This window comes from Oncorhynchus masou, chromosome 5 (assembly GCF_036934945.1).
Source record: "Oncorhynchus masou masou isolate Uvic2021 chromosome 5, UVic_Omas_1.1, whole genome shotgun sequence".
Taxonomy (NCBI): Eukaryota; Metazoa; Chordata; class Actinopteri; order Salmoniformes; family Salmonidae; genus Oncorhynchus; species Oncorhynchus masou.
In genome coordinates this window covers 6,577,075-6,596,409 of record NC_088216.1, presented here as the reverse complement: position 1 = coordinate 6,596,409, position 19,335 = coordinate 6,577,075, and the positions used below count along the sequence as shown (strand labels likewise).

Below are 19,335 nucleotides of genomic sequence, written 5' to 3'. Positions count from 1 at the left end.
ACTAGTCACACCTGTTACAACTAGTCACACCTGTTACAACTAGTCACACCTGTTACAACTAGTCACCTGTTACAACTACTCACACCTGTTACAACTAGTCACACCTGGCACTCTCTCTCTCTCTCTTTCTGTCCTTCTTGCTTTCACACACAGATGTTATGTTATATCCTCCGTAAAATCTATTTCCATTCAAATCCTATTTTCCCTAACCCCTACCTCCTAACCACTAACTCTTAACCCCTAACTCCTAACCCTACCCCACTAACCCCTTACCCTAATTCTAACCCTAACCCCTAAACTTAAAATAGCCTTTGTCATCATGGGGAAGTGGGAAATCTCCCCACAAACCAAGCCGCATGCACACACACACACACATGCACACACACACACACACACACACACACACACACACACACACACACACACACACATGCACTTTCCATAGTTGGAGTGGTGAGGCCAGTGTATCACCTGTTCGTCTGTCATCACCCCTCTCTCTGGTGAATGTACTTTTCCCATCACACTGACTGGTTGGCTGAGAAGTGAGAACACACATGCTGACAGACTGGCCATTCAATCTCTGACACACACACACACTGTCTCCTGATTAGCTCATTGTGTGTGCTGGCCCGTCTTTCTTTTCCCGGTGTTAACGGTTCCGGTACATTAACAGCCAGGTGTTGTCGGAGCACACGTACACCTCCTCTCTTACATTACCCTCCATCTGTCCCCCATCCATCCGTCCGTCTCTCCCCCATCCATCCATCCATCCTCCTCCCTCATTCTGTTCTCAGATGTGTAGTAGATTAACATGTGTGATAAGCAGGTATATTAAAGGGGCTGATACACTGTAGGGGGTTAGTTTGTGCACAGACACCGAACAGGAAGGAGCACAGAAAGGAGCACAGAACAGGACAGGAAGGAGCACAGACACCGAACAGGAAGGAGCACAGAACAGGACAGGAAGGAGCACAGAACAGGACAGGAAGGAGCACAGACACCGAACAGGAAGGAGCACAGAACAGGACAGGAAGGAGCACACATCAGAATATAACAGCTGGTTTCACATGTTTTGTTTGATTCATTAATTTCCTTCCCACGTGCTAAAATGTGTAAAGGACTGTCCTCCCTTCCCTCGTCATGCTTGGAGAAGTGAGTATGGAAGTATGTAGTACTGTATTTAGTGTGTAGTATGAAATGTGTAGCACAGGAGGTTGGTGGCACCATAACTGGGGAGGCCAGGGCTCATGGTAAAGACTGGAGCAGAACTAGTGGAATGGTATCAAATGCATCAACACGTGGTTGGATGCCAGTCCATTTACTCCATTCCAGACATTATTATGAGCCGTCCTACCCTGGTATGGAGTATGTAGTGTGTAGTATGTAGTGTGTAGTGTGTAGTATGTAGTGTGTAGTATGTAGTGTGTAGTATGTAGTGTGTAGTATGTATTGTGTAGTATGTATTGTGTATTATGTATTGTGTATTGTGTAGTATGTAGTGTGTAGTATGTAGTGTGTAGTATGTAGTGTGTAGTATATATTGTGTATTATGTATTGTGTAGTATGTATTATGTATTGTGTATTGTGTAGTATGTAGTGTGTAGTATGTATTGTGTATTATGTATGTATTGTGTAGTATGTATTGTGTATTATGTATTGTGTATTATGTATTGTGTAGTATGTATTGTGTATTATGTATTGTGTAGTATGTATTGTGTATTATGTATTGTGTAGTATGTATTGTGTAGTATGTATTGTGTATTATGTATTGTGTAGTATGTATTGTGTATTGTGTGAGGATGCGTCATAGTTTCTAAAGAGAGACCAGTGTGTTTTGTTGAAGGACAGGGTTGATGGTTTTGTTGAAGGTTGATGTGTTTTGTTGAAGGAGAAGGTTGATGTGTTTTGTTGAAGGAGAAGGTTGATGTGTTTTGTTGAAGGAGAAGGTTGATGTGATTGTTGAAGGAGATGGTTGATGTGTTTTGTTGAATGAGATGGTTGATGGTTTTGTTGAAGGTTGATGTGTTTTGTTGAAGGAGATGGTTGATGTGTTTTGTTGAAGGAGATGGTTGATGGTTTTGTTGAATGAGACGGTTGATGTGTTTTGTTGAAGGAGAAGGTTGATGTGATTGTTGAAGGAGATGGTTGATGTGTTTTGTTGAAGGAGAAGGTTGATGTGTGTTGTTGAAGGAGATGGTTGATGGTTTTGTTGAAGGTTGATGTGTTTTGTTGAAGGAGAAGGTTGATGTGTTTTGTTGAAGGAGAAGGTTGATGTGATTGTTGAAGGAGATGGTTGATGTGTTTTGTTGAAGGAGAAGGTTGATGTGATTGTTGAAGAAGATGGTTGATGTGTTTTGTTGAAGGAGATGGTTGATGGTTTTGTTGAAGGTTGATGTGTTTTGTTGAAGGAGATGGTTGATGGTTTTGTTGAAGGTTGATGTGTTGTGTTGAAGGAGAAGGTTGATGTGATTGTTGAAGGAGAACGTTGATGTGATTGTTGAAGGAGATGTTTGATGTGTTTTGTTGAAGGAGATGGTTGATGTGTTTTGTTGAGTGAGATGGTTGGTGTGACTGTTGAAGGAGGAGGTTGATGTGTTTTGTTGAAGGAAAAGGTTGATGTGATTGTTGAAGGAGAAGGTTGATGTGATTCTTGAAGGAGAAGGTTGATTTGATTGTTGAAGGAGAAGGTTAATGTGATTGTGGAAGGAGAAGGTTGATGTGATTGTTGAAAGTGAAGGTTGATGTGATTGTTGGAGAAGCTTGATGTGATTGTTGAAGGAGAAGGTTGATGTTATTGTTGAAGGAGAAGGTTGATGTGATTGTTGAAGGAGAGGGTTGATGTGATTGTTGAAGGAGAAGGTTGATGTGATTGTCGAATGTGATTAGATTTTTAGATATAGAGCACAAACTAAATGTGTGTGTGGTGTGGTGTGTGTGTTCCAGAGCAAAGGGGATGCGGGTGAAGTTGAGTCACCTGGCTGACAAACAGGAGTGGACACATCACAAACACAGGTAGTCTGTCTGTCTGTTTGTCTGTCTGTCTGTCCACCATTCTACACCAGTGAGCTGCTGCAGTCTTGAGTTACGTCAGGAACTGTGGGTTGTTTAACTGACATCAGAGCTTCTCCCTAATCTCTTTCTCTATAACCTCATGACTCTTCTAAAGGGTCCATGAGGACAGGACTCTTCGGGATCTGGAGTCTCTACTCAACAGCAAGAGTAAGATCTAGTCCATCTCATCTCTTTCTCTCTCTATTCTATCTCTCTCCTTCTTTTCACTCCCTCTCTCTCTTCTCTCTCTCTCTCTTCTATCGCTTTTCTCTTTTCCTCTCTTCCTTTTCTATCCAGCTCTCATCTCTTTCTCTCTCTATTCTATCTCTCTCCTTTTCACTCCCTCTCTCTCTCTTTTTCACTTTCTCCCTCTTCTCTCTTTCTCTCCCTCCTTCTCTTCTCTAATTACACTGATACCTTTCCGTGGCAATGTATAGTTTGACTTGTTGAAATGCCCCTGCCTCCTCCCAGTTGGCCAGAAAGCTTTCCTCTGGTTCCTGCAGTCTGAGTTCAGTGAGGAGAACCTGCAGTTCTGGTTGGCCTGTGAGGAGTACAGGGTTACCCCCCCATGGCAGCAGGGGGCCAAGGCCCAGTCTATGTACTGCCAATACATCAACCCTGGTTCACCACAGGAGGTAGGTGGAGTGTTGTGTAGATGCTGTCTAAATGTTGTATATACATTTCACAGACGTTGTATAGATGTTGTGTGGATGTTGTAGAAGTAAGTAAGCCTTGTCTGAGCCAGAACAGTCCAGAGGGGCGAGAGCCCCCCATTTCTCATATTTCTGTAGCATAAGGAAGCTCGATGTAAAGTACACCCCCTGGACAGGATGCTAGTGCACGTTGTACAGGCGTTGTCTGAACATTGTGTGTGTTGTTGCCAGGTGAACCTGGATGCTGAGACCAGGGAGGCTCTACTGAGAGTGATGGAGGAGCCTGCAGGCAACACATTCCACGAGGCCCAACAACACGTCTACCACCTGATGGCCAAAGACTCTTATCCTCGCTTCCTGCGCTCCCCACACTGCCTGGAGGCCCTTAGGGTTCCTTAGATATTCCACAGCGCCACCTGCTGCCCTGGAGGACCACACAACAACATAATAACAAGCTGTATTTTATAACTACATTAGAATTTATATCATTTATATTTATTCTCAAGTCTTAGTAGACACTCATATGTGAGTTGTAAGATGTTTGTGTTTATCATAAATATGGTATATGTCCATCTAGTTCCTAATCAAGTGTTTTGACAGGAACTGAGATCATGAGTATTCAAGTCAAATCAAATTGGTCCATATTTAACAGATATTATTGGTCCATACTTATTGGTCCATATTTAACAGATATTATTGGTCCATATTTAACAGATATTATTGGTCCATATTTAACAGATATTATTGGTCTATATTTAACAGATGTTATTGGTCCATACACATATTTGACATGTTATTGGTCCATACACATATTTAACATGTTATTGGTCCATACACATATTTAACATGTTATTGGTCCATACACATATTTAACATGTTATTGGTCCATACACATATTTAACATGTTATTATTGGTCCATACACATATTTAACATGTTATTATTGGTCCATACACATATTTAACATGTTATTGGTCCATACACATATTTAACATGTTATTGGTCCATACACATATTTAACATGTTATTATTGGTCCATACACATATTTAACATGTTATTATTGGTCCATACACATATTTAACATGTTATTATTGGTCCATACACATATTTAACATGTTATTATTGGTCCATACACATATTTAACATGTTATTGGTCCATACACATATTTAACATGTTATTATTGGTCCATACACATATTTAACATGTTATTGGTCCATACACATATTTAACATGTTATTGGTCAATACACATATTTAACAGATGTTATTGGTCCATACACATATTTAACATGTTATTGGTCCATACACATATTTAACATGTTATTGGTCAATACACATATTTAACAGATGTTATTGGTCCATACACATATTAAACAGATGTTATTGGTCCATACACATATTTAACATGTTATTGGTCCATACACATATTTAACAGATGTTATTGGTCCATACACATATTTAACATGTTATTGGTCCATATTTAACAGATGTTATTGGTCCATACACATATTTAACAGATGTTATTGGTCACATACACATATTTAACATGTTATTGGTCCATATTTAACAGATGTTATTGGTCCATACACATATTTAACAGATGTTATTGGTCCATACACATATTTAACATGTTATTGGTCACATACACATATTTAACAGATATTATTGGTCCATATTTAACAGATGTTATTGGTCCATATTTAACAGATGTTATTGGTCCATATTTATCAGATGTTATTGGTCACATACACATATTTAACAGATGTTATTGGTCACATACACATATTTAACAGATGTTATTGGTCCATACACATATTTAACAGATGTTATTGGTCCATATTTAACAGATGTTATTGGTCTATATTTAACAGATGTTATTGGTCCATACACATATTTAACAGATGTTATTGGTCCATATTTAACAGATGTTATTGGTCCATATTTAACAGATGTTATTGGTCCATACACATATTTAAAAGATGTTATTGGTCACATACACATATTTAACAGATGTTATTGGTCCATACACATATTTAACAGATGTTATTGGTCCATACACATATTTAACAGATGTTATTGGTCCATACACATATTTAACAGATGTTATTGGTCCATATTTAACAGATGTTATTGGTCCATATTTAACAGATGTTATTGGTCCATATTTAACAGATGTTATTGGTCCATACACATATTTAACAGATGTTATTGGTCCATACACATATTTAACAGATGTTATTGGTCCATATTTAACAGATGTTATTGGTCACATACACATATTTAACAGATGTTATTGGTCACATACACATATTTAACATATGTTATTGGTCCATATTTAACAGATGTTATTGGTCCATACACATATTTAACAGATGTTATTGGTCCATATTTAGCAGATGTTATTGGTCCATATTTAACAGATGTTATTGTTCCATACACATATTTAACAGATGTTATTGGTCCATACACATATTTAACAGATGTTATTGGTCCATATTTAACATATGTTATTGGTCCATACACATATTTAGCAGATGTTATTGGTCCATATTTAACAGATGTTATTGGTCCATACACATATTTAACAGATGTTATTGGTCCATATTTAGCAGATGTTATTGGTCCATATTTAACAGATGTTATTGTTCCATACACATATTTAACAGATGTTATTGGTCCATACACATATTTAACAGATGTTATTGGTCCATATTTAACATATGTTATTGGTCCATACACATATTTAGCAGATGTTATTGGTCCATATTTAACAGATGTTATTGGTCCATAAACATATTTAACAGATGTTATTGGTCCATATTTAGCAGATGTTATTGGTCCATATTTAGCAGATGTTATTGGTCCATACACATATTTAGCAGATGTTATTGGTCCATATTTAACAGATGTTATTGGTCCATACACATATTTAACAGATGTTATTGGTCCATATTTAACAGATGTTATTGGTCCATATTTAGCAGATGTTATTGGTCCATATTTAACAGATGTTATTGTTCCATACACATATTTAAACAGATGTTATTGGTCCATACACATATTTAACAGATGTTATTGGTCCATACACATATTTAACAGATGTTATTGGTCCATACACATATTTAACAGATGTTATTGGTCCATACACATATTTAACAGATGTTATTGGTCCATATTTAACAGATGTTATTGTTCCATACACATATTTAACAGATGTTATTGGTCCATACACATATTTATCAGATGTTATTGCGGGAAAGGGAAATGCTTGTGTTCCGAGCTTCAACAGTGCAGTAGTATCTAACATTTCGCTGAGTAACTCGTCTTACTAGATGCTCTTCGGTAGAGGAATTTATAACTGTATTAGTATGAGAAATGTGTATGTGCCCACATGTATGTGCCCAGGATTACATGTATGTGCCCAGGATTACATGTATGTGTCCAGGATTACATGTATGTGCCCAGGATTACATGTATGTGCCCAGGATTACATGTATGTGCCCAGGATTACATGTATGTGCTCCAGGATTACATGTATGTGCTCCAGGATTACATGTATGTGCTCCAGGATTACATGTATGTGCCCAGGATTACATGTATGTGCCCAGGATTACATGTATGTGCCCAGGATTACATGTATGTGTCCAGGATTACATGTATGTGCCCAGGATTACATGTATGTGTCCAGGACTACATGTATGTGCCCAGGATTACATGTATGTGCCCAGGATTACATGTATGTGCCCAGGATTACATGTATGTGCCCAGGATTACGTGTATTTGCACCAGGACTACATGTATGTGCCCAGGATTACATGTATGTGCCCAGGATTACATGTATGTGCCCAGGATTACATGTATGTGCCCAGGATTACATGTATGTGTCCAGGATTACATGTATGTGCCCAGGATTACGTGTATTTGCACCAGGACTACATGTATGTGCCCAGGATTACATGTATGTGCCCAGGATTACATGTATGTGTCCAGGATTACATGTATGTGCCCAGGATTACGTGTATTTGCACCAGGACTACGTGTATGTGCCCAGGATTACATGTATGTGCCCAGGATTACATGTATGTGCCCAGGATTACATGTATGTGCCCAGGATTACATGTATGTGCCCAGGATTACATGTATGTGCCCAGGATTACATGTATGTGCCGAGTTCATTGGATCGCATGTAGAATGAACTGTAGCCGTAACGAGAAACCTGTGGACTTTATGTTCTGGTGAGGTTTGGGCTGAACTCCTCTATCTGTCCAATAAAACCAGCAAAAACACAGTTGAAAAAACAAGGCGTTACCTGATAATGTGCTTGACTGAGGTAAATACACACTGAGGGTAAATACACACTGAGGGTAAATACACACTGGGGGTAAATACACACTGAGGTAAATACACACTGGGGGTAAATACACACTGAGGTAAATACACACTGAGGGTAAATACACACTGGGGGTAAATACACACTGAGGTAAATACACACTGAGGGTAAATACACACTGGGGGTAAATACACACTGAGGTAAATACACACTGGGGGTAAATACACACTGAGGGTAAATACACACTGAGGTAAATACACACTGAGGTAAATACACACTGGGGGTAAATACACACTGAGGTAAATACACACTGGGGGTAAATACACACTGAGGTAAATACACACTGAGGTAAATACACACTGAGGTAAATACACACTGAGGTAAATACACACTGAGGTAAATACACACTGAGGTAAATACACACTGAGGTAAATACACACTGGGGGTAAATACACACTGAGGTAAATACACACTGGGGGTAAATACACACTGAGGTGAATACACACTTAGGTAAATACACACTGAGGTGAATACACACTGAGGTAAATACACACTGAGGGTAAATACACACTGAGGTAAATACACACTGAGGTAAATACACACTGAGGTAAATACACACTGAGGTAAATACACACTGGGGGTAAATACACACTGAGGGTAAATACACACTGGGGGTAAATACACACTGAGGGTAAATACACACTGAGGTAAATACACACTGAGGTAAATACACACTGGGGGTAAATACACACTGAGGGTAAATACACACTGAGGGTAAATACACACTGAGGTAAATACACACTGAGGTAAATACACACTGAGGTAAATACACACTGGGGGTAAATACACACTGAGGTAAATACACACTGGGGGTAAATACACACTGAGGTAAATACACACTGAGGTAAATACACACTGGGGGTAAATACACACTGGGGGTAATTACACACTGAGGTAAATACACACTGAGGTAAATACACACTGGGGGTAAATACACACTGAGGGTAAATACACACTGGGGGTAAATACACACTGAGGTAAATACACACTGGGGGTAAATACACACTGAGGTAAATACACACTGAGGGTAAATACACACTGAGGTAAATACACACTGGGGGTAAATACACACTGGGGGGGTAAATACACACTGAGGTAAATACACACTGGGGTAAATACACACTGAGGTAAATACACACTGAGGTAAATACACACTGAGGTAAATACACACTGGGGGTAAATACACACTGAGGGTAAATACACACTGGGGTAAATACACACTGGGGGTAAATACACACTGGGGGTAAATACACACTGAGGGTAAATACACACTGAGGTAAATACACACTGAGAGGTAAATACACACTGGGGTAAATACACACTGAGGGTAAATACACACTGAGGGTAAATACACACTGAGGGTAAATACACACTGGGGTAAATACACACTGGGGGTAAATACACACTGAGGGTAAATACACACTGAGGGTAAATACACACTGAGGTAAATACACACTGGGGGTAAATACACACTGAGGTAAATACACACTGGGGGTAAATACACACTGAGGTAAATACACACTGAGGTAAATACACACTGAGGTAAATACACACTGGGGGTAAATACACACTGAGGTAAATACACACTGAGGTAAATACACACTGAGGTAAATACACACTGAGGTAAATACACACTGAGGTAAATACACACTGGGGGTAAATACACACTGAGGTAAATACACACTGGGGGTAAATACACACTGAGGTGAATACACACTTAGGTAAATACACACTGAGGTGAATACACACTGAGGTAAATACACACTGAGGGTAAATACACACTGAGGTAAATACACACTGAGGTAAATACACACTGAGGTAAATACACACTGAGGTAAATACACACTGGGGGTAAATACACACTGAGGGTAAATACACACTGGGGGTAAATACACACTGAGGGTAAATACACACTGAGGTAAATACACACTGAGGTAAATACACACTGGGGGTAAATACACACTGAGGGTAAATACACACTGAGGGTAAATACACACTGAGGTAAATACACACTGAGGTAAATACACACTGAGGTAAATACACACTGGGGGTAAATACACACTGAGGTAAATACACACTGGGGGTAAATACACACTGAGGTAAATACACACTGGGGGTAAATACACACTGGGGGTAATTACACACTGAGGTAAATACACACTGAGGTAAATACACACTGGGGGTAAATACACACTGAGGGTAAATACACACTGGGGGTAAATACACACTGAGGTAAATACACACTGGGGGTAAATACACACTGAGGTAAATACACACTGGGGGTAAATACACACTGAGGTAAATACACACTGAGGTAAATACACACTGGGGGTAAATACACACTGGGGGTAAATACACACTGAGGTAAATACACACTGAGGTAAATACACACTGGGGGTAAATACACACTGAGGTAAATACACACTGAGGTAAATACACACTGAGGTAAATACACACTGGGGGTAAATACACACTGAGGGTAAATACACACTGGGGGTAAATACACACTGAGGTAAATACACATTGGGGGTAAATACACACTGAGGGTAAATACACACTGAGGTAAATACACACTGGGGGTAAATACACACTGGGGGTAAATACACACTGAGGGTAAATACACACTGGGGGTAAATACACACTGAGGTAAATACACACTGAGGTAAATACACACTGAGGTAAATACACACTGAGGTAAATACACACTGAGGGTAAATACACACTGAGGTAAATACACACTGGGGGTAAATACACACTGAGGGTAAATACACACTGAGGTAAATACACACTGAGGTAAATACACACTGAGGTAAATACACACTGGGGGTAAATACACACTGAGGTAAATACACACTGGGGGTAAATACACACTGGGGGTAAATACACACTGAGGTAAATACACACTGAGGGTAAATACACACTGAGGTAAATACACACTGGGGGTAAATACACACTGAGGTAAATACACACTGGGGGTAAATACACACTGAGGTAAATACACACTGAGGTAAATACACACTGAGGTAAATACACACTGAGGTAAATACACACTGGGGGTAAATACACACTGAGGTGAATACACACTGGGGGTAAATACACACTGAGGTAAATACACACTGGGGGTAAATACACACTGAGGGTAAATACACACTGGGGGTAAATACACACTGAGGTAAATACACACTGGGGGTAAATACACACTGAGGTAAATACACACTGGGGGTAAATACACACTGAGGTAAATACACACTGGGGGTAAATACACACTGAGGTGAATACACACTGAGGGTAAATACACACTGAGGGTAAATACACACTGGGGGTAAATACACACTGAGGTAAATACACACTGGGGGTAAATACACACTGAGGTAAATACACACTGGGGGTAAATACACACTGAGGTAAATACACACTGGGGGTAAATACACACTGAGGTAAATACACACTGAGGTAAATACACACCTGGTGGAATTTCACACTGAGAGCAAAGCATCATGGGAGTGTAAACATAGTGTGGGAGGAGGAGAAAGAGACCTGCACTAAACAGCAGCTCTGAGGTAAAGAGGAAAGTGTATGAACACAAAACATCTGACGCGCCCACACACAGGTCTGGATAGGACAACACAGGTCTGGATAGGACTACAGAGGTCTGGATAGGACTACAGAGGTCTGGATAGGACTACACAGGTCTGGATAGGTCTACACAGGTCTGGATAGGTCTACACAGGTCTGGATAGGACTACACAGGTCTGGATAGGACTACACAGGTCTGGATAGGTCTACACAGGTCTGGATAGGACTACACAGGTCTGATAGGACTACACACACCAATACACAGGTCTGGATAGGACTACACAGGTCTGGATAGGACTACACAGGTCTGATAGGACTACACACACCAATACACAGGTCTGGATAGGACTACACAGGTCTGGATAGGTCCACACAGGTCTGGATAGGACTACACAGGTCTGGATAGGTCCACACAGGTCTGGATAGGACTACACAGGTCTGGATAGGACTACACAGGTCTGATAGGACTACACACACCAATACACAGGTCTGGATAGGACTACACAGGTCTGATAGGACTACACAGGTCTGGATAGGACTACACAGGTCTGGATAGGACTACACAGGTCTGGATAGGTCTACACAGGTCTGGATAGGTCTACACAGGTCTGGATAGGTCTACACAGGTCTGGATAGGACTACACATGTCTGGATAGGACTACACAGGTCTGATAGGTCTACACAGGTCTGGATAGGACTACACAGGTCTGATAGGACTACACACACCAATACACAGGTCTGGATAGGACTACACAGGTCTGATAGGACTACACAGGTCTGATAGGACTACACACACCAATACACAGGTCTGGATAGGACTACACAGGTCTGATAGGACTACACAGGTCTGGATAGGACTACACAGGTCTGATAGGACTACACAGGTCTGATAGGACTACACAGGTCTGATAGGACTACACAGGTCTGGATAGGACTACACAGGTCTGGATAGGTCTACACAGGTCTGATAGGACTACACAGGTCTGGATAGGTCTACACAGGTCTGGATAGGACTACACAGGTCTGGATAGGTCTACACAGGTCTGGATAGGACTACACAGGTCTGATAGGACTACACAGGTCTGATAGGACTACACACACCAATACACAGGTCTGATAGGACTACACAGGTCTGATAGGACTACACAGGTCTGGATAAGACTACACAGGTCTGGATAGGACTACACAGGTCTGGATAGGACTACACAGGTCTGGATAGGTCTACACAGGTCTGGATAGGTCTACACACACCCATAAACAGGTCTGGATAGGTCTACACAGGTCTGGATAGGTCTACACAGGTCTGGATAGGTCTACACACACAGGTCTGGATAGGTCGACACAGGTCTGGATAGGTCTATACACACAGGTCTGGATGGGTCTACACAGGTCTGATAGGTCTACACACACAGGTCTGGATGGGTCTACACAGGTCTGGATAGGACTACACAGGTCTGGATAGGTCTATACACACAGGTCTGGATGGGTCTACACAGGTCTGGATAGGACTACACAGGTCTGGATAGGACTACACAGGCCCATACACAGGTCTGGATAGGTCTACACAGGTCTGGATAGGACTACACAGGTCTGGATAGGTCTACACAGGTCTGGATAGGTCTACACAGGTCTGGATAGGACTACACAGGTCTGGATAGGACTACACAGGTCTGGATAGGTCTACACAGGTCTGGCTAGGTCTACACAGGTCTGGATAGGTCTACACAGGTCTGGATAGGTCTACACAGGTCTGGATAGGACTACTGAGGTCTGGATAGGTCTACACAGGTCTGGATAGGTCTACACAGGTCTGGATAGGTCTACACACAGGTCTGGATAGGTCTACACAGGTCTGGATAGGTCTACACAGGTCTGGATAGGTCTACACAGGTCTGATAGGACTACACAGGTCTGGATAGGACTACACAGGTCTGGATAGGTCTACACAGGTCTGGCTAGGACTACACAGGTCTGGATAGGTCTACACAGGTCTGGATAGGTCTACACAGGTCTGGATAGGTCTACACACAGGTCTGGATAGGTCTACACAGGTCTGGATAGGTCTACACACACAGGTCTGGATAGGTCTACACAGGTCTGGATAGGACTACACAGGTCTGGATAGGTCTACACAGGTCTGGATAGGTCTACACACACCCATAAACAGGTCTGGATAGGTCTACACAGGTCTGGATAGGTCTACACAGGTCTGGATAGGTCTACACACACAGGTCTGGATAGGTCGACACAGGTCTGGATAGGTCTATACACACAGGTCTGGATGGGTCTACACAGGTCTGATAGGTCTACACACACAGGTCTGGATGGGTCTACACAGGTCTGGATAGGACTACACAGGTCTGGATAGGTCTATACACACAGGTCTGGATGGGTCTACACAGGTCTGGATAGGACTACACAGGTCTGGATAGGACTACACAGGCCCATACACAGGTCTGGATAGGACTACACAGGTCTGGATAGGTCTATACACACAGGTCTGGATAGGACTACACAGGTCTGGATAGGTCTATACACACAGGTCTGGATGGGTCTACACAGGTCTGGATAGGTCTACACAGGTCTGGATAGGACTACACAGGTCTGGATAGGTCTACACAGGTCTGGATAGGTCTACACAGGTCTGGATAGGACTACACAGGTCTGGATAGGACTACACAGGTCTGGATAGGTCTACACAGGTCTGGCTAGGTCTACACAGGTCTGGATAGGTCTACACAGGTCTGGATAGGTCTACACAGGTCTGGATAGGACTACTGAGGTCTGGATAGGTCTACACAGGTCTGGATAGGTCTACACAGGTCTGGATAGGTCTACACACAGGTCTGGATAGGTCTACACAGGTCTGGATAGGTCTACACAGGTCTGGATAGGTCTACACAGGTCTGATAGGACTACACAGGTCTGGATAGGACTACACAGGTCTGGATAGGTCTACACAGGTCTGGCTAGGACTACACAGGTCTGGATAGGTCTACACAGGTCTGGATAGGTCTACACAGGTCTGGATAGGTCTACACACAGGTCTGGATAGGTCTACACAGGTCTGGATAGGTCTACACACACAGGTCTGGATAGGTCTACACAGGTCTGGATAGGTCTACACAGGTCTGGATAGGTCTACACAGGTCTGGATAGGTCTACACAGGTCTGGATAGGACTACACAGGTCTGGATAGGTCTACACAGGTCTGGATAGGTCTACACAGGTCTGGATAGGTCTACACACAGGTCTGGATAGGTCTACACAGGTCTGGATAGGTCTACACACACAGGTCTGGATAGGACTACACAGGTCTGGATAGGACTACACAGGTCTGGCTAGGTCTACACACACAGGTCTGGATAGGTCTACACAGGTCTGGATAGGACTACACAGGTCTGGATAGGTCTACACAGGTCTGGATAGGTCTACACACACAGGTCTGGATAGGACTACACACGCCCATACAAGACAAAATAACTCTGTTACGTTACAAAATGTCCACAGTTTTTTATTCACGTCCTTTGCATTGGAATACAGTATATGGGAGAAACGTGTGTCTCAGTTCTGAAGACAGTGCAACACGAGACAAGACTCACACAAAACTAAATACTCCATGGCCCCTTCAATACACATGACAGAGATCCCAAATGTCGACCGTTGACTATCTAAGGTGCATCTCAATATTCCTCTGTTGGCATCCTCACGTTCCTCGTCTCCTTTCCTTGTCTCCTCGCAGGCGATAGCAAGCAGCCAAGTCTACCAGAAAAACTCACCAAAACTGGACTACTACAGCGCCATCTATTGGAGACGTGGTTATTACACTCCTCAGCCGTGACGTACAGGACTTCATGTCAGTCCGAGCAGCAGTGCCAAACACATTGTATTCGTTCCAAATGCCGCCCTACTCACTATACAGGGCACTACTTTAGACAGAGCCCTATGGGCCCCTGTTCATAAAGTACAACACTATATAGGGAATAGGGTGCCATTTGGGAGACATATTTAACTTCTATCTACCACAGCGAAAGCAGTCAAGAGCAGACAGACAGAATAACAGAGTGTGTTATTTGGAGGTGCTGGGTGCAGGGTGGTTGGGATGGTTGTTTCCTTTAGAGGGGGTTGGTTTCACCTCCGCCCCCTTCACAATACTCAGTCTCTTGTGGAGTTTCGTACTGGCTCGGTGAGTCACCTCTTCCTCTATCTTGTTCCTGATCGCCACCTCCAGGCCCTGGGGGGGAACAGCAGGGGACATGGGATTAGGGAGCAGCCACACAGATTCATTCATATACGACTTACATCATCGCCTAAAGAAAAGCATTCCTCACCGCAGGACATTTCATTGGGGGACAATCCAGGACATGTCTACATACATACATACATCTGCATTGATCTGCGTTTTTGTCCGTCAAAGTACAACTCATCCCTACTTTTTCGGATGAGTTGCACGCATTATAAGATGGACGATTTCTGGGTCCTGTCAGGGTCCAGGTTCTCTGAGAGGTTTCCATCTGTAGACAGTGCTGACTGTATCCCAGTGCATGTTGCCTCAGATGGTATGTCCCACAGAGACAGACCGTAGTGGATTCTCCTCAGATGGTATGTCCCACAGAGACAGACCGTAGTGGATTCTCCTCAGATGGTATGTCCCACAGACAGACCGTAGTGGATTCTCCTCAGATGGTATGTCCCACAGAGACAGACCGTAGTGGATTCTCCTCAGATGGTATGTCCCACAGACAGACCGTAGTGGATTCTCCTCAGATGGTATGTCCCACAGATAGACCGTGGTGGATTCTCCACAGATGGTATGTCCCAAGTGGTAGCCCCCAGCCCGTATACAAGTGGTAGCCCCCAGCCCGTATACAAGTGGTAGCCCCCAGCCCGTATACAAGTGGTAGCCCCCAGCCCGTATACAAGTGGTAGCCCGCAGCCCGTATACAAGTGGTAGCCCCCAGCCCGTATACAAGTGGTAGCCCCCAGCCCGTATACAAGTGGTAGCCCCCAGCCCGTATACAAGTGGTAGCCCCCAGCCCGTATACAAGTGGTAGCCCCCAGCCCGTATACAAGTGGTAGCCCCCAGCCCGTATACAAGTGGTAGCCCCCAGCCTATATACAAGTGGTAGCCCCCAGCCCGTATACAAGTGGTAGCCCCCAGCCTATATACAAGTGGTAGCCCCCAGCCTGTATACAAGTGGTAGCCCCCAGCCTGTATACAAGTGGTAGCCCCAGCCTGTATACAAGTGGTAGCCCCCAGCCTATATACAAGTGGTAGCCCCCAGCCTGTATACAAGTGGTAGCCCCCAGCCTATATACAAGTGGTAGCCCCCAGCCTGTATACAAGTGGTATCCCCCAGCCTGTATACAAGTGGTAGCCCCCAGCCTATATACAAGTGGTAGCCCCAGCCTATATACAAGTGGTAGCCCCCAGCCTGTATACAAGTGGTAGCCCCCAGCCTGTATACAAGTGGTAGCCCCCAGCCTATATACAAGTGGTAGCCCCCAGCCTATATACAAGTGGTAGCCCCCAGCCTGTATACAAGTGGTAGCCCCCAGCCTGTATACAAGTGGTAGCCCCCAGCCTGTATACAAGTGGTAGCCCCCAGCCTATATACAAGTGGTAGCCCCCAGCCTATATACAAGTGGTAGCCCCCAGCCTGTATACAAGTGGTAGCCCCCAGCCTATATACAAGTGGTAGCCCCCAGCCTATATACAAGTGGTAGCCCCCAGCCTATATACAAGTGGTAGCCCCCAGCCCGTATACAAGTGGTAGCCCCCAGCCTATATACAAGTGGTAGCCCCCAGCCCGTATACAAGTGGTATCCCCCAGCCCGTATACAAGTGGTAGCCCCCAGCCTATATACAAGTGGTAGCCCCCAGCCTATATACAAGTGGTAGCCCCAGCCTATATACAAGTGGTAGCCCCCAGCCCGTATACAAGTGGTATCCCCCAGCCTATATACAAGTGGTAGCCCCCAGCCCGTATACAAGTGGTAGCCCCCAGCCCGTATACAAGTGGTAGCCCCCAGCCCGTATACAAGTGGTAGCCCCCAGCCTATATACAAGTGGTAGCCCCCAGCCTATATACAAGTGGTAGCCCCCAGCCTATATACAAGTGGTAGCCCCCAGCCTATATACAAGTGGTAGCCCCCAGCCTATATACAAGTGGTAGCCCCCAGCCTGTATACAAGTGGTATCCCCCAGCCTATATACAAGTGGTAGCCCCCAGCCTATATACAAGTGGTAGCCCCCAGCCTATATACAAGTGGTAGCCCCCAGCCTATATACAAGTGGTAGCCCCCAGCCTATATACAAGTGGTAGCCCCCAGCCTATATACAAGTGGTAGCCCCCAGCCTATATACAAGTGGTAGCCCCCAGCCTGTATACAAGTGGTAGCCCCCAGCCTATATACAAGTGGTAGCCCCCAGCCTATATACAAGTGGTAGCCCCCAGCCTATATACAAGTGGTAGCCCCCAGCCTGAACAGGTAGTTTTTAAACTCTCGCATTATTCCGTAATGGACAGTATGGGCTCTTATAGCTGCTGTCCTATAGCTGCTGTCTTACCTTCTTCAACTGCTGTTGCTGTACCACTTTAACCTTCTTCGGTGCGATCGTCCTCCCTGTGAAACAGCAGCAACAAGTGAGGGGTGAGATTTGTAACCAACAATAAAACCTCAGTGTAGATATTTATTGACCCCCTTACAAAAAACCAACTGTGGTTAAAGGGGCCAACAATAACAAAGCCAACACCCCGCCTCCGTTTTGGTAAATCGTTGAGGGATGGTTCTGATGGTTTGAACTATGCTCATCATGAGGCATTTATAAAAGTTATATTCCTCGAGAATCAATTGGCTATAAACTTACTTGAAAAGTGAAGCAATGTATGTAGCAATCGCAGATTGTACCCTTAAGCCAAACAGATTCGTAACAAGTACTGTAGTTAAGCAAAGTTTCCATTTGGAGCAGCCCATAAGGGAATCGAGGTTAGCTAGCTGGCAGGGGAAGTGAAGGCCAGACACTGTGTAATCTTTGTGTGACTGATAATGCCATTACAAATCTCCCTATAAATAGCTAAGCTGCCCTACAGTTCTCCTTCACAAGTTGTCAGCAGGGCCAGTAAGTAGGCCTAAACATCGGGACAACTGTCGAATGTGTCTTGTTATGCACATGCAATGTTACGCGATGCAATTCAAATGAGTGTGCTATGATGAGTTCCATTTGAGGGGGCGCCCGCACCCTTGACAGTCTAGTTCCCACGCAGTTTTTCAATAGAAACTGTCTCCTCACTGACCCGTGTTTGAGCCAGCATGTCCGCCGCAACTACTTTTTGAGTATATATATATACGAAGCCCAGGCGAAATCGCTAGAATACAAGACATCAACCATTTCACTCTGTACGTACCTCCTTTTCTGGGACCTTTGTTTTTTTGAGGTTTCTTGGTTCCACCGGGCTGCGCTTTGAACTTCTGTTTACCTTGCGCCATCTTGCCTCGAAGCTGTTTTCGCCGTATTGTTCCAGACCGGATGTAGATGGGCGTTACAACATGGCATTCTGGGATACTGGAGTACTGAGGTTGTGGAAAATACGGAAATAAAGTCTCTGGAATATTTTTTTGAACTGAATCAATAAAATGTTTGAATTGTGCCAAGTTAGATAC

At 43.5% G+C, this 19,335-nt stretch overlaps 2 protein-coding genes across 2 annotated transcripts; one reads left to right on the top strand and one right to left on the bottom strand.

Annotated features, from left to right (window-relative positions):
• The first annotated feature begins 855 nt into the window (after positions 1–855).
• Positions 856–8,005, top strand: LOC135531717 (regulator of G-protein signaling 4-like). Its single transcript, XM_064959582.1, has 5 exons — positions 856–1,152; positions 2,944–3,012; positions 3,167–3,219; positions 3,523–3,686; positions 3,936–8,005. The coding sequence occupies exons 1-5, from the start codon at positions 1,109–1,111 to the stop codon at positions 4,101–4,103; spliced, it is 498 nt and encodes a 165-aa protein (XP_064815654.1). The 5' UTR covers positions 856–1,108; the 3' UTR covers positions 4,104–8,005.
• Positions 8,006–15,168: 7,163 nt separating this feature from the next.
• LOC135531701 (UPF0390 protein zgc136864-like) lies at positions 15,169–19,214 on the bottom strand. Its single transcript, XM_064959580.1, has 3 exons — positions 19,080–19,214; positions 18,242–18,297; positions 15,169–15,904 (listed from the first exon to the last, which is right to left on the bottom strand). Exons 1-3 carry the CDS (start codon positions 19,159–19,161, stop codon positions 15,740–15,742), a joined length of 303 nt encoding a protein of 100 aa, XP_064815652.1. The 5' UTR covers positions 19,162–19,214; the 3' UTR covers positions 15,169–15,739.
• Between the last annotated feature and the right edge of the window lie 121 nt (positions 19,215–19,335).

What these genes read in the sequence shown, in the direction of transcription:
- LOC135531717 (XM_064959582.1), top strand. Translation starts at nt 1,109, where the DNA reads ATGTGTAAAGGACTGTCCTCCCTTCCCTCGTCATGCTTGGAGAA. An exon ending in CCCTCGTCATGCTTGGAGAA is followed by an intron (nt 1,153 to 2,943) that starts GTGAGTATGGAA and finishes TGTGTGTTCCAG; the next exon opens with AGCAAAGGGGATGCGGGTGA. An exon ending in TGGACACATCACAAACACAG is followed by an intron (nt 3,013 to 3,166) that starts GTAGTCTGTCTG and finishes ACTCTTCTAAAG; the next exon opens with GGTCCATGAGGACAGGACTC.
- LOC135531701 (XM_064959580.1), bottom strand. Translation starts at nt 19,161, where the DNA reads ATGGCGCAAGGTAAACAGAAGTTCAAAGCGCAGCCCGGTGGAACCAAG. An exon ending in CAAAGGTCCCAGAAAAGGAG is followed by an intron (nt 18,298 to 19,079) that starts GTACGTACAGAG and finishes GCTGTTTCACAG; the next exon opens with GGAGGACGATCGCACCGAAG. An exon ending in AGCAACAGCAGTTGAAGAAG is followed by an intron (nt 15,905 to 18,241) that starts GTAAGACAGCAG and finishes GTTCCCCCCCAG; the next exon opens with GGCCTGGAGGTGGCGATCAG.